The sequence below is a fragment of the Rutilus rutilus genome (assembly GCF_951802725.1).
Source record: "Rutilus rutilus genome assembly, chromosome: 3".
In the NCBI taxonomy this organism is placed as follows: Eukaryota; Metazoa; Chordata; class Actinopteri; order Cypriniformes; family Leuciscidae; genus Rutilus; species Rutilus rutilus.
Window position 1 is genome coordinate 39296128 of NC_140211.1, and position 16632 is coordinate 39312759.

Below are 16632 nucleotides of genomic sequence, written 5' to 3' on the forward strand. Positions count from 1 at the left end.
AAGATTTGCTTTGTTGTGCATTTTAGTCATATTACAAAATAATTTATTGAGGCCACACATAAAATAACATTATAAACTGTCACTTCACCACGTGACAGCAGCAAGCAGGCTCCTGATTGGTTAACGCGGCGCGAATTGACGCAGAAGTTCAGATTTTTCAACTCGGGCGGCAGACGCGAATTCGCGTCAAACGCGTGAATGCACAAATAGCACTAATAAAATCATTCGCGCATAACGCGCTAGACGCTCAATTCGCGCCATTCGCGCGAACTTGACGCGCGAATGAGGCGTATTCGCGTCTACCGCGCCGCGCTCTACGCCCCATTCGCGCCGCAGGAATTTTTTACGCGCATAACGCGTCTTTGCGTTGACTTAACATTGAAATCACTCGCGCCTGACGCGCTATTCGCGTTCGTTGTGAACGCACCATATTACGGTGCGTTTCCACTACAGCGGCAAAAGTCCGCTCAGTGCCGCTGGCAACGCTGTAACGTCTCCGCTTTGGGGTGTGTCTGTTCCGAGTGTGTTTAATATAAGTTTTTTCAACACACGGACAGTAATCATGATCAGCGATGCACGCGATTACATTTAGAAATAGACAAGCTTTGTTTCCAAATGCCCCAAGCAAAGATCCTTTCAATTTTATAAACTTTTATAAACCCAGCCAATATAATCACAATGAACACATCCAAAATAAAATCTTTAACATATATATAACAACTGCAAAGCGTCTAATTTGTAAACAAAATGATTTACGCACTAAATCCAGCATAAAATCCGGCACAATTTGCATATTTTTAAACTCTCAAAACAGACGTCACATCCCGAACCTCACAGCAATTGGCTGCCGACCGCGTTTTTCACTTGATATTTGCATAAAGTCGAGAACTGCCCAACCTTTTGACGCTCTCGGTCGCTCTCAACGCTTTCTCCGGTCCGCTGTCAATCCCAAAATGCACTGCGCGAGCGTGAAGCTCGACTTCCATAGGAATGAATTGAAAACGCTCGCTCCGCTCCGCTCGCAACGCGCCAGTGGAAACGCACCGTCAGTCTTCAATAAAGAAAGTAAACAGTGTGAGCATCACTTTAAGTGTCCAACTTGACGGCTCCATATCAACTCCTCCCACAACTGGAAGTGTCAAATCTCACTGATTAGTAAGGCAAGGAGTCAAACATGTGTCATATACTGTGGGTGTGGTTTAATGTAAGGGGAAACAAATCCTGCTCGCCACCAGACCTGGGGCCTGTTCTTAGTACGTCGCTAACTCAGTTAGCTGGATTTGATTGTTGGGGATTTGGCATGATCTTGGATTGTTTGGTTCTTCGACGCTCATCCTGGACTTGCTGTCATAGCAACAGGTGCGCAATCTTAAACCTGCTCGGGAGCAGGCTTATTTCATGTTATCAGGATTAGACTGCGGCTTTATAAGCGGAGCTGATACGGGAAGTCCAGCGCAGCGCGATAGTGCACTTTCTGAGATATATATTTTTTCTCGTGACTCGTGAGATTGTCGTTTACATTATTAATTTGTTGGAAACGCACATTTATTTTCGACTTGTCAGAGTCGGGCTTTAACTAGGCTACAGCACAAACTGTTTGCATTGCCCTAAGATTATTTGCGAGTGGCTCTTTCCTTTACACTATTGGAGATGTGGAGAACTTGATGGAAAGTGCTGTCTGTCGTGTCATTCGGAATTTACCTGGCGCTTTTAGGTTTAAAAAACAGTTTTAGGTTGATTTTTTTGGCATTTCCAAGCCACTTAAGACCCAATGTTGTAAAGCATTTTTTTTAAAGCCTTTTTTCTTTTTTTTTTCTTTTTTTTTAGGCTATCATAATTTTTTATGAAGATCATGCAATCATGACCATGCCGATTACAGTATATGTCACTCAGGCTTCACTAACGTGATTGGTAGACTATAGGCTATAGACTGCCATCAAGGCCTCAATGAAGGGGATTACTAAAGGGAAGATGTTAGTGTCTGTTGCACACCTGACAGGGCCTGTGACATTGTTGCATGTGCCATATTACACAACATTGCCAAAAAAACACACTTTTCATTAAATGTTTAATAAAATACAAATATGCTTAGTTCCTTGAGTTTTATTTCAGTTGTTCTTTGTAAAGAAAAGCCAGTGGTCAAGTGCCTGCAACAAGAGATATTAGACACATGCCTCATGCAACAAATAAAAAGGAAAAGTTGGCTCTACACTGCCCACCTGTAGGCCTATGTCTCCTCTGTCTGTGCAGACTTATATAACTTATATTGCAGCCATAAAGCATACAAGTATAAATTAAGTAAAGTTATTTATGCACTTGCAGGTAGGCTAGTTCCTCCATATGACAGTTATCTGAGAGGGTTTATTCACTGTCCAGTGCAATCGGGTTTTTTTTTTTAGGCTATCATACTTTTTTATGAAGATCATACAATCATGACCATGCCGATTACAGATATGTCACTCAGGCTTCACTAACGTGATTGGTACCATAGACTATAGGCTACCATAGACTGCCATCAAGGCCTCAATGAAGGGGATTATGTGAACAGAAAGGGGGTTCACAATGTAAATGTGCAGCCCAGTTACTATTGTGATTCTTAATATTCCAGATTAGTAATATTATATCAAATAAAAAAAAGGCAGTTGACTAAAATCTTCCATATCACAAATGTGAAAGCAAAATGGCCAGGATCTGTGCATGACTTAAGAATTTTCAGAGATTCAAATTTATGCACATTATTTGAAAGTGGTAAGGAAAGTTCCACAATTAAATATCAAGATCACTGTATTACATACACTTATGCTGATCCTAACAGAACTGCATTTTTTCATAGGTGATTATGACATATTCCTGCCTGCAGACAGGTGTTTTATGACCCCATTCCCTGACCCAAACCAGTTACAATGCAGCTCCAGGACAAGGGCACACCATGAAATGAACTTTGGCTAACTAAAGGGAAGATTTCAGTGTCTGAAAAGTCTGAGGATTGCACACCTGACAGGGCATGTGACATTGTTGCATGTGCCATATTACACAACATTGCCAAAAAAAAAACACTTTTCATTAAATGTTTAATAAAAGACAAATATGCTTAGTTCCTTGAGTTTTATTACAATTGTTCTTTGTAAAGAAAAGCCAGTGGTCAAGAGATATTAGACATGCCTCATGCAACAAATAAAAAGGAAAAGTTGGCTATACACTGCCCACCTGTAGGCCTATGTCTCCTCTGTCTGTGCAGACTCTTCTGTAGGCCTTTCTGTAGATGTGGAATCCTGCAACTTATATTGCAGTCATAAAGCATACAAGTATGAATTAAGTAAAGTTATTTATGCACTTGCAGGTAGGCTAGTTCCTTCATATGACAGTTATCTGAGAGGGTTTATTCACTGTCCAGTGCAATGGAAACAAATGGACATTACAAAGTCTTATACTTTCTTTCCTTAGTAGTGATAGTGAGGAGATGTTTGCTGGATGTGACAAAAAAAAATGTTGGCCTAAAAAACGCGTGACATCAAATTCGATGTGATTATTCGAATAAATGCAGCATATGCTCACCAGCCTAAGAGACTCCTTTCAAAATCTTAAAAAATCTTACCAACATCAAACTTTTGAATGGTAGTGTATTTTTCCTTTTAGATTGTATCTGCTAAAATTACATATATTATTAACAATATAGCAAAACAAGGCACCTGATGGAACCTGACATGCTTGTAGTGCTGAGCTCTGCTGTGTCAGAATTCTGTCATTTTTGTGACATTTACGTTACATATACTTGTTATTTATTTATTCATTGCCTAATGATGTCATATCAGCACAAAATTCTATAAATATAATGCGGTCATGCCCACTTATTAAAAAAAAAGTAGAATTCTAACTAAAATATGCTTAGTTATTAATGTATTTGCAAAAACGAGACATTGGAAGGTGTTGCTATTATTTCATTTCCGGCCTGACCTATTCAAAATGCTTTCCACAGTCCATGTGTCAACACTGTGCTCCGTAACTGTATTGTTTTACTTGGACTCATATCATCCCTCTTTCTCTCCCATCATTCAACAGGTGTTTCGCAGTGGAGAGGGTATGGGTATTCGTCTAGACAGTGCATCTGCGTTTCCGGGGGCCATCATCTCCCCTCACTATGACTCACTGCTGGTTAAAGTCATAGCCAGTGGCAAAGACCTCCCCTCCGCCGCAACCAAAATGCACAGAGCGTTAACCGAGTTCAGAGTTCGCGGTGTTAAGGTAGGTGCAATACTGATCCTTTAGGTGTTGAATAGCAGTCCTGAGAGTCGCATGCAAGGTTGGCTTGTTATCTTGGTACCTGATTTGTCATGTGGTAAATGCACAAACAAATGTTATTTTCATTGATGACCATTCAAAAGTAGTCGCGTCTGAATGGGAATGCTAACGAATAGCTTTCTCCAGGAATTGCAAGACCTCTTTGTAAGGTAGGGTTAAGGTAGGGTTGATGTATGTTGAAATGTTGTGAAAGAGATTTCACCTTTAACAAATGCTTTGTTTTATCTCATGAATTTTGTGTTGAATGCAATGATTTTATGTTTACCTGTATGTGTCAGCTGAGAACACATTTAGGCTTTAAGGCTCTCTGACTTCTAAAAACTTCTTTTGTATCAGATGAGGCCTTTGACAGTGTCGCTGTTTCAAAAATCCACAGAAGCTCAAGGGATCAGAGGTTCCTAAGACATGAAGGCACCTTTTTATAGAGATCTAACACAGTCTAAACCAACAGTAGTCAAGCGCATACAGATATTTCAGAGGGAAGGGATTTTTTTTAGAAAGACTGTTGACTAATAATCAGGCCTGGAGGACAGAAAATAGGGTACATTAAAGAGGTGTGTTTGTCCATGCCAAAAGCAAAAATATGTGTAAGGTCACAAGATCAAAGCCAATCGGAACATTTGAAAAGAAGGTTCTCTGCGCTTCTGTAATCCACAAACAATCCGGTGCAACCAGGGCAGGACAAAACAAACCAGACAAAAGGAATCGCCGGTGCAGCACAGATGTCTACTAATTAAAATATTTATTTAAGGTGCATAACAATAAATGACTAACGTTTCGACCAATCGGAACATATTTGAATTGTGATATGTGGAACAGGATTTGAGCGTCTTTAAGTTCCTCTCAGTATGTTGATATTATTTAAAACAAGGGCTTGGTGACTCAGATAATTTATTAGTCACTGTTGTTGTTGTTAGTATTGCAGTCATGCCTGTTTATTAAATGCCCCATAGCATTTTGCGTAATAGCCTAAACTCTCAGTCAGCTGTCATATTTCAGTGTCATGAATCTCTTGAAATGATCAAAATTAGCACACTATTACACGCACATCATAATGCCAGTTGTGCCCTCTTGGGACAGAGTTTTTACAATTGTATTGTTTATATACTGCTGATATTTAACATTCAAGCAGTTACTGAAGCACTTTTTATTTGTATTATTTTTATGTAGTTGACTCAGTAACTCTGTTCTTTCGGTGCCCAAAATGGCCATATTTCAGATTCCCGTAAGTCTCTTTTGTCATCATAACAATTTTACAGTAGTCATACCATAATAGCAGAGCAGAGCTAGTTTCACCAGATGATCAGACACCATCCAATTAGCCGGAATGAATTCTTCTGCCTGCAGTATTTCACCAGTTCATCTCGTCTAGCACTTGTTAGCTTTGTAGACAAGATGTCTGAACACCAGATCATACTGACCTGAAAAGTGTTGGAACAAGTAAAGTGTGTGCATGAAGAGGGGAGTAAATGGACATAAGGAGGAAGAGAGGAAGGGGTGGGGAGTGTACGAGGTGGCAGAACAGGCAAAAGAGCAATGCAGTGGGAGAGATGGTAACTGTAAATGACATGTGAGATGGTAGTGCCCATAGCAACTGTCACCAACAAGCATGTCTCTTTAAGAAGATGCTCTGTTTGCAGTGTTTTTCACATTTGGGAGAGAAAGAGAAAGACCTGTCGATGCCAAAGCTGAAAACCACCTCCACGCAATGCAGTGAGCCCAGAGCTTTAACTCAGGGCTCCAGACTGCGACCATTTTTCCTGCCGGTGCAACCAAATATTTATTTAGGTCGCGCTGGCGCGACGTTACCACAACGTTACCAAGCAGCGAGCGAATACAAACAAAATGAAAGCGGAACAAAAATGCGCTACTCATTTATGCTTCACGGACCGTTTATTAGTTCGGACCAATAATAGACAGCGCAGAGCCCCGAACTTGCCAGTCGCGGGCCGAGCTCGATCACGCGACACTGTTACTAGGAGATCCAGTGAAGAAATCCATTGAATTCGCATCAGAATTAATAACATCATCGCTGCGAGATCCAGTGAGAAACATTCCGATTCGGCGCAGAGTTCTCTGTTATAAACCATAGATATCAGATCAAACAGCGCTGACGTGAAAACCAGGAGAAACACTTATAGAAGGCTTTCAGTCCACAAATCAGCAACATTCACCATGGATTTAGCCTAATGTAGTAACTCTAACCATAACTACGTGGTTATACGCTACATATACAATAGTGTCAGGGTTCTGTCACGTCTGTCTGGTTTAATTCTTAGTTTGGTGACAGAGCTCTGACTTTCCCGGTTTGTCATGTTCTTGTGTTCTAGTCCTGTTTGTTGTGAGCGCATGGCTTGTCATGTGTTTCCTTGTTCCATGTGCTCTCCTGTCTATTGTCTTGCTCCTCCCATCTTGTTATCTGATTATTGATTAATTTGTCCCACCTGCCTTACTCGTTACCCTCCTTTGTTTGCTACCCTGTTTAGTCTCCCTGTGTTTGTAGTCCAGTGCTGGTTCGTTATTTCTATGTTTCCTCGTGTTCCTGCTAAAGACCTGTTTATCTTGTTTGCCTGCTTTTGGTTTTAATTTGTACCTGTATTTATTTTCTATCTTTATTAAAGTCCCTGTAAAGGCAATTCTACAAAAAAATTCTAAACACATTATAAGTGCTAGAAATGTATTGCTAAAACATGTTACAAAGACTGAGAACTGTGAAGTACTAAATTGTGGAGTTAGACCGTTTAACAGTTTTTCACCCTTGCTGTGAGCCGGATTTTTTGGGCGGGGCTAAAACGGGGGCTCGATGACGCACTGCGACCCCCTGAGCTTGATTGGGCCCCTACTTGATGACGCACGGAGTCACTAAGCCTATCGCTCAATCGCGAGTTACTATCAGACAGCCTACAGTTTGCTAGCTACTATGCCCATGGCTCTGGCTATGCCTTCGTCATGTAAATGCGTATTCCCTGGATGCAATCACTTAGAAAACAGATCGGTGTCCTTATTTAAATTTCCGAAAAATGATCATATCAAGAAGAGGTGGATTTATCTTGTGAAGAGCTAACGTTACCTTGATGGAGAGCTGATGATCACCACCACACCCGCCTCTGTAGAGATCAGGATAGTTTACTTTCGTTGGAGACAACTGGAATTCACTGATAATCCGCTGTTACTGGTGAATGGGGCCGAACCGACTATCTCCCGCTGTCCGCTTCGGCCTTCATCCTCCCGTCGCGCCGACATGCACGAGCTGTGCGCGAGTCATATTTCCCGCGAGTGGGCGTGGTTTCAGCGCAGCCAGCGGACACGCCCCCAGCGTTTGAGAGCTGAGACTACTGCTCATTTTTTCGAGATTTTGATAGCTTATTTTATTTACTTGGCGGCTTTTTTAATCATTGAAATTGGGCTGGGTGGCTAATAACACATTTTTCGGTGGTATGACAAACTCAGAACACATACTTAATTTTGACTTTACAGGGACTTTAAACATGCAACCTCTGCAATTGAGTCCTCGCTCTCCTTTTCCACAACCATATCGTGACAAATAGTCAAACGCTTACAAGTACTAAACATCTTTTTCCAGCACTTCAAAACTATAATATATATATATATATATTTATTTTATTTTTAATGTGATGACCAACACATTTTTTGTTCATCCTTTAAAGATTGTCCTAAAACTAAACATTTTAAGATGTAGGAAAAACTCTTATTTAAACACTTATTTAAAAATAAATAAAATTACCATTGTAAACAGTAGGATGCTTATTGGCTATTTTCACTCCCTAATATACATTTTTTCACTCATTTTGCTTTTTAATTAATATTAAGACATTGTGAATGATAATAAAGTTAATTTCATCTACACCCTAAATTAAGCTTAGTGCTTTATTGTCAGCCCCAGTGCTTCCAGATATTTTCTGTAGAACTCAGTGGCTCCGGTGCTGCTGCCCTTAAATGTTAGTCTGGAGCCCTGTGAACTTAAAATAAAACTGCACATTGTAATATCTGTACGTTAAGTCTATTTATTATTACATAATTTGTCAGTATTACAGTTATTTGGGGGGAAATTTGAATAATTGCATTGCAAGCTGATTTAAGGTGTGCCCCTAAATTTTCTGCTTGCGCCCGTAACATTTTCAGTCAGGGGCTACAGCGCTCCTAGTAAAAAAAAAGTTAGTCTGGAGCCCTGTAACTGCACACTGCTCAGAAAAATTAAATGCATATACTGTTGGTTATGTCGTCAGCATTAAGTAAGCTGAATGAATGACAATAGTATGCTAAATTTATTCAAATGTATTTGATGTTAGTTTGTGATATCTAAGGAACAGAGTACTCTATTGAATATTTATAGAATCTTTAGAATAATACTTTTGGACAAAGAGAATGAATCCGAGTTATAGATACAAGTTTTGCATTCCAAATAAAACCGTGACAAAGCAGTGCCTTGATACCAAAAGACTATGTAAACTATGTAACAAGCATACAGTAATAAAGTACTTACAAATCATCTTCAAACTTTTACTTTATAATTAAAACTATTTATGGTAACACTTTATAATAACTGCATGCTATTAATCATTAGTTAAGCATTACTAAACAGTTAATTCATCATTTATAAAGATTAGACATTAATAAGCAGTTTATTAATTAATTGTATTTTCATACTTTATTATTGATCAATTTATCATTTTTAAAATGAAGTATAGCATTATTTACAAACCAGTTACATTATTTACCATTATTTACAAACCAGGTGTTGTCATTGATTAATAAGATCACTTAGAAAGTGTAAGTAAATGTAGAAGATTCAGGTAGTTATAAAGCATCTAGTAGTGGTCAGTAAATGTGGTCAGGAGTAAATCTCCTTTGCAAATGCAAAACTAGTCTTCACTTTAGATGAGCTCACAAAAATAGTTTACGGACCACTACTAAATGCTTTATAACTACCTGAATTAACCATGAATTACAGTAGAAATACATGTTAATAAAGCATTTATTAACACACTGAGTAACTATTACTATATGTCTGAATAATAATATGTATTTAAACAGTTTATTAATCATTTACTTATACTTTCTAATTGATCTTATGAACCACTGACAACTCCTAAATAACCGGTTTGTAAATAATGCAATACTTCATTTAGAAATGATAAATTGATCATTAATAAAAGTATGAAAATACAATTATTAAACACATTATAGATATGCTTATAAATCAAGAACAAAGCATTTATAACTGTATTTATAAACTGCTTATTAATGTCTATTAATGCTTTATAAATGACAAATTAACTGTTTACTAATGCGTAACTAATGATTAATAGCGTGCAGTTATTATAAAGTGTTACCCAATTGGTAAAATGTAGTCTCCACATTATATTGTATATTACATATTAAAACACAAACCACATACATTTTGTTATATATTGTACCTAAAATCATCGTCATTGTGTATTTTTCTGTGCATGTGTTGCTGCTGCATGAATAGACATGCATGAATCCTGTAACATATCTAGCCAGGTGGAGCTGGGGGAGATTGAGGGTTTCAGAGCACTGCAGGACAAGCTTACAGCTAACATTGATCTAGACTATTTAAATGTTGAGCAAGCAATCTCATTGGCTACAGGATAAGCAAAGGCCAATCGGCTTATGCTATGCGGTAATGATGTGATTGATGCCAGATTGCATGTAAAGCTGATAAACAAATGATTAAAAATAAATAAATAAATGAATATATAAAATAGGCCGTGGTTACGCCCACCGAGTGGCAAAAAGACTGAGTGGCAGCATTGGTTTTCAGTGATCTAAAAATCCAGCGAAACTTGGATTTGCAGTTATCACTTTGTGTCAATATGTTGAATTTTGGGGTAAAATCATACCCATCATATTTATTGGATTGTTATATTTTGTGTTGACAACTCGTCAATTAAATACTGGAGAGAGAGAGAGAGAGGCATTAGCACAGGTAAGATCATTTTAATGAAGACGACTGTGTGTTGAGGTTCAGGATGAGATGCCGAACTTTGTTTCATTTGCGGCAGTTTGCACATCGGCTTGCTGAAGAGATGCTCAGCTACCTCTCTTCACTGATGCGTGCTGCAGTAGCGCTGTCATATCTGGGTACCGGGAGCTGTAATCAATCGCTCTCACATGTTTAGTTTTTACAATTTTAGGAGTAGTAAACATTTGTAGTTTTACATTTGTGGCTTCAACAACCAGATGCATTTTGTCCAGTTTCATCTGGAATGTGAAAAATGTCCTCTCTTTGGTCTTTTCATGATTGGATAGTTATATGATCAGAGAAAACACATGAAGTGACCAGGTACACATAAACGGTGTTTCCACGATGCATCACAGTCATTTCGATGTGTGTGGAATGTTTTAATGAGGACTCTATACAAAATATCTCAGAAATGTATACCATTGACTATGTACAGCCTGACAAGCTGTAAGATGTCAGTCAGTAACTTGTGTGCATGTGGTTCACCTTAATATTACAAGCTGTGTTACTATGAGGAATGATTACCTCAAAATGTAGATTTGTATGCAGGCAGGTACGAGGTACTTTATCTGAATGAAATACATACATATCTCTCACTTTTGCTCACGTGCCAGCGATTAACCCTTAGCGTGCCAGTTTTGGCATATATTTTTGACATAGGAACCCCTGGATTATATACAATTAAGGCAACACACTTCAATATAATTAGTCGTGTTAGGATGAAATATAACTTTGCACGATTATAAGGCCGTAGAGAGTAAGGGCTTTTTGTGTACGTGTGGTTTCAGTTAATTTTAAGAATACATTTTATTACAAATGTTTTGGTGAATCATGATTTGTTCTTAAAATCGTTCATACGCACATTTCACACACAAATGTGTGTGTACGCATGCTTGTGGATGAGACCCAGTGAATGAAGAACTCAATATTAGTTTATAGCCTATTAATGTATGAGACTAAAATGTATGAAGTATGGATAATCTACTAATTTGTAAGTAGATTGCAAATTATTGTTATTGTATACTTATACAGTGTTACCGGAGAATGTAACAGTATTGTAAGTGATTTCTGTGCCACTAAATGTTAAAGTCTGTTTCCACCAAATAAATAGATAAATGAAAAAATTGGGGGTGAATTAAAATTACGAGAAATACTCACAATTACAAACTAAATAACAATTACCTCAATGGCCAATCAGAGACATATACAGTGAGGTGTATGATACAGCTGCAAATAAGTATTTGAACACCTGTCTATCAGCTAGAATTCTGACCCTCAAAGACCTGTTAGTCTGCCTTTAAAATGTCCACCTCCACTCCATTTATTATCCTAAATTAGATGCACCTGTTTGAGGTCGTTAGCTGCATAAAGACACCTGTCCACCCCATACAATCAGTAAGAATCCAACTACTAACATGGCCAAGACCAAAGAGCTGTCCAAAGACACTAGAGACTAAATTGTACACCTCCACAAGGCTGGAAAGGGCTACGGGGAAATTGACAAGCAGCTTGGTGAAAAAAGATCCATTGTTGGAGCAATCATTAGAAAATGGAAGAAGCTAAACATGACTGTCAATCTCCCTTGGACTGGGGCTCCATGCAAGATCTCACCTCGTGGGGTCTCAATGATCCTAAGAAAGGTGAGAAAACAGCCCAGAACTACACGGGAGGAGCTGGTCAATGACCTGAAAAGAGCTGGGACCACCGTTTCCAAGGTTACTGTTGGTAATACACTAAGACGTCATGGTTTGAAATCATGCATGGCACGGAAGGTTCCCCTGCTTAAACCAGCGCATGTCAAGGCCCGTCTTAAGTTTGCCAATGACCATTTGGATGATCCAGAGGAGTCATGGGAGAAAGTCATGTGGTCAGATGAGACCAAAATAGAACTTTTTGGTCATAATTCCACTAAACGTGTTTGGAGGAAGAAGAATGATGAGTACCATCCCAAGAACACCATCCCTACTGTGAAGCATGGGGGTGGTAGCATCATGCTTTGGGGGTGTTTTTCTGCACATGGGACAGGGCGACTGCACTGTATTAAGGAGAGGATGACCGGGGCCATGTATTGCGAGATTTTGGGGAACAACCTCCTTCTCTCAGTTAGAGCATTGAAGATGGGTCGAGGCTGGGTCTTCCAACATGACAATGACCCGAAGCACACAGCCAGGATAACCAAGGAGTGGCTCTGTAAGAAGCATATCAAGGTTCTGGCGTGGCCTAGCCAGTCTCCAGACCTAAACCCAATAGAGAATATTTGGAGGGAGCTCAAACTCTGTGTTTCTCAGCGACAGCCAAGAAACCTGACTGATCTAGAGAAGATCTGTGTGGAGGAGTGGGCCAAAATCCCTCCTGCAGTGTGTGCAAACCTGGTGAAAAACTACAGGAAACGTTTGACCTCTGTAATTGAAAACAAAGGCTACTGTACCAAATATTAACATTGATTTTCTCAGGTGTTCAAATACTTATTTGCAGCTGTATCATACAAATAAATAGTTAAAAAATCATACATTGTGATTTTTTTTTAGATTATGTCTCTCACAGTGGACATGCACCTATGATGACAATTTCAGACCCCTCCATGATTTCTAAGTGGGAGAACTTGCAAAATAGCAGGGTGTTCAAATACTTATTTTCCTCACTGTATGTTGAGCGCGTCAACACAATGGCTAATCATAGGTGTTAAGAATCCGTTCAACAGTGCTCAAAATGCTAGAGGGAAATGCTGGTATCGTCACATTTTTAACTTGGTACTAAACTTTTGACAACTTAATACATACAAAATAGCACAATGATCCTTAACCCAACATTCACATGGTTCACACTCTTCAGGAAGTCAACCTACAAATGGCTTCATTATAGTTGTCTCTGCACATTACACTGGGATAGGAGAAAGTGTTTTAACACTGACAAAAGATACACTTCACCTTGAAAGCATGAACTTATTACATAATAAATCATCACATTTTGAGCAGAAATTCACTCTGCGTATGTGTCACATCTGATATGATCTGATCAACTGTGCCTTTAGGGTTTTCTGTACAAATGAAAGTTACTGAAGTCTTCTTTAGATGTACCCACAAAAAGTGCAAAATTGAAGAAAATGCTTCTTTTCTCTAGGAGAGGAGATATGGAGAGAGTGAAGATGGCAGTATGTGAAAGAAAGGGATATGCTGAAGTAGCAGTCTAAAATACTTGAAAAGGTTTCCTTGCTGAAAGCTTGTCTTTCTTGGTTTTGATGTGACTTATTTGTTTGCAGGGTTTTTTTTTTCTTTCTTTCTTTCTTTTTTTCATTTTTTTTTTCAAAGATGTTTTGGTTGAAACATGATTGCAAGGACAAGAAGATGAGCGCAGGAGAGAAAGAGGAATAACAAGATAAAGGAAAGTGAGGGGAAGTGTTTGGTAAAGTGGTTCTTTGAAGATAGGCCATCCAGGAAGCATTAAATCAAAGTCAAATTGTGCCAGATGTGCGGCACAAAGCCAGATGTGCCACACACCTTCTCCGTGTCTTTACTTTTTCATTCTCGTTCTATTCCTCCTGGCTTGTTTTCCATCTAACCATTTTTTCCGTTGCATCTAATAATCTCTTTTGTCCATTATCTCCCTTCACTGCTATCTGGAGACACTTTATGAACACACAAGTGAACTTTGGAGATAGAATAATATCAGACTGCAGTGTATAACAATAACACAGACTCATGGAAAGTTAGGCAGCTTTATCTGTGCTTGAAGTGCTTATCTGTGCTGAGAAAATGAACTGTAAAAAAACACTGACATGAAATAGATCAGTAGCATCACTTGAGCTAAAGGGCTAGTTTCCCCAGAAATGAAAATTCTGCCATCATTTCCCAGAGTATGTGAGCCAAGCGTAGCAACAGCAATTCTCTCTCTCTCTCTCTCTCTCTCTCTCTCTCTCTCTCTCTCTCTCTCTCTCTCTCTCTCTCTCTCTCTCACTCAAAGTGCTCTCTAATCGCTCCGTTCCAGCTCCACTCCAGGTTTTCCTCTTATCTCTCATATTTTATGCTCATGATGAAGCAGTATCGGAGCGATCTTTGAGCGAATGAGAACACCAACGCTCCGACTCTGCTCCGGGGCTAAATCATGGCCACTCTGGAGCGCTCACATGTTCTATCGTTTACTAACTTGTTCCAATCCCGTGTGAATTTCTTTCTTTTGTGGAACCCAAAAGGACAAATTTGTTTGTACTGTGCTTTTCAATGCAACAAAATCATGAATCCTCCAAAAAGGAACTAAAATGTATTATTATGTAATGTATAATCCATGGCTAGGTGTGCATGATGTTAATGCACCTACAGTAGCTGTGGTTTATCTGTATATACCATTGTCACTTCCCAGCAAGCAATTTTGCATTTAAAAGACGTCTAATAGCCGTCCAAACACAGCCCTGACATCTAGGCTGAAATTTAGAAATTTGGGCTGTCAGTGAAAATTTAATAGACATCTAACCATAGCCCAAGAATATACGCACAGGCTAGGCATCGGTACATGTCAAAGAAATGATACAAAACACCTTGTAATCACTGTTGACTTTGCTTATGTGGCGATGGAGGTGTTATAAAGGGTTAAAGACATTTTGTACTCTATTATACTGAATCCAAAGGGGATGACTACGCCACCCAGGATTAACTACCCGGGAAAGACCCAAGTGCCCACAGGTTAGATTTTTCATAAGATGACCCAGAGACGTGGATAAAAGGCATACATCTTTATTTAAACAGTCAATTCATTAAATTTTCTCATTCATTATAGCAATCATAAAAAGGATCAGCCACAACAAGAAACTAGTAGCATTATGAAATAAGTTTATCAAACACAAAAGAAAAAGACAAACAAACAAAGAGCTGGGGCTTACCAATAAGGAGGCAGGCAGGCTAGATTCCGGGCTTCAGTAATGCTTGTAATAATAGATACCCACACATGCTCCAAACCACACTTACACACTAAAGAAATTCACTGCAAATCCACACCGCTTTGGTGAGAAGAGAGCTATTGCCGCACAGGAACAGCCAGCCTGCCTTCTCCTGGCCCCCAGCTCCAACAAAAAGGAAAGAGAAAAAGCAAGATTAGGGAAATACAACATTCAACATAAAACAAAATAAACAAACCAATACAAAAGCAGAAACACTTTTCTTCCAACTGCAACAAAACCAAAACCACAGGTAACAAACAGACTTGTCACAACAAAACAAGGTCACGAAAGCTAGACAGATTTGTTGAATGCAAAGCAAAACTCTTAAAATGCAAAACAAAACTAATAAATGCAACAAAAAATATTAAATGCAAGTTATTGAATCCAACACAAGTTGTGGAATGCAAAGATTATAGAATACAACACAAAGCTAGTAAATGCAAAAAAAACCCGAAACAAAACAAATTAAAGCAAAACAGCAGTGTTGGAGCTGCAAGCCATGCTGTAGACCATGCTATAAGCCATGCAAAACGGGAAGCAACAGAAATGGCATGCTCACAGAGTGGTTTAACCACCTAAAACAAGTAGTTAAAGGGCACCTATTATGCAAAACTCACTTTTACATGGCGTTTGAACATAAATGTGTGTTGGCAGTGTGTGTACACAACCCACTAAGCAAAATGATGTCCTAAAGACGTATTTTCAACGTCTTTGTCACAAAAGCGTACGTTGAAAAGACGTCCACTGAGGAGTCAGAATGAAAGTTTTTGTGACGTATTTTTTTTATGCATTCTGCACGTCCGATATAGACGTTCATGGAACCTCCGTACAAGGTTAAAAACTAGTTCGAACGTGGTCATTGTGGGCATATTTTCAACATCATTTATGGTCTCATTTAGATATAATTTATTCTGTTTCTGGACCAAATAAACACTCTCAGGATGCATTGAATTAAAACTCATGTTTATTTCAATGTACAGTGCTATGCATAAGTTTAGACACCCATACTAAAGTTGACTAAAAAGAGGAATAAAAAATCATCTTTTGGAAACTGAACTTAATGCCTTAATTTAAAAAATTAGGAAAAATCCAACCTTTAAGGACACCAATTTTCTTTGTGAATGAATAATGTATCGTAAATAAATAAATGTTCTTCCTTAAAATACAGGGTGCATAAGTTTGGACACCCCTATGTTAAATTCCCATAGAGGCAGGCAGATTTTTATTTTTAAGTATTTTTTTATTTTTATTTTTTAGGATACTATGCATCCTGATAAAGTTCCCTTGGCCTTTGGAATTAAAATAGCCCCATATCATCACATAGCATTCACCATACCTAGAGATTGGCATGGTTTTATTTCAGTTAGCCTAATAGCTGGTTTGATTTGCATTGAGA

At 38.7% G+C, this 16632-nt stretch overlaps 1 protein-coding gene across 2 annotated transcripts in view; it reads left to right on the top strand.

Annotated features, from left to right (window-relative positions):
* Positions 1-16632, top strand: part of pcxb (pyruvate carboxylase b) — a 239641-nt gene that overhangs the window by 114199 nt on the left and 108810 nt on the right. The window contains exon 10 of one of the 2 annotated variants that reach the window (XM_084406108.1): positions 4060-4242. The exons of the other annotated variant lie outside the window; for it this stretch is intronic. Within the exon in view, the coding sequence (XP_084262234.1) occupies positions 4060-4242 (183 nt within the window). The remainder of the gene's footprint in view (positions 1-4059; positions 4243-16632) is intronic. 2 annotated transcript variants of the gene reach the window in all.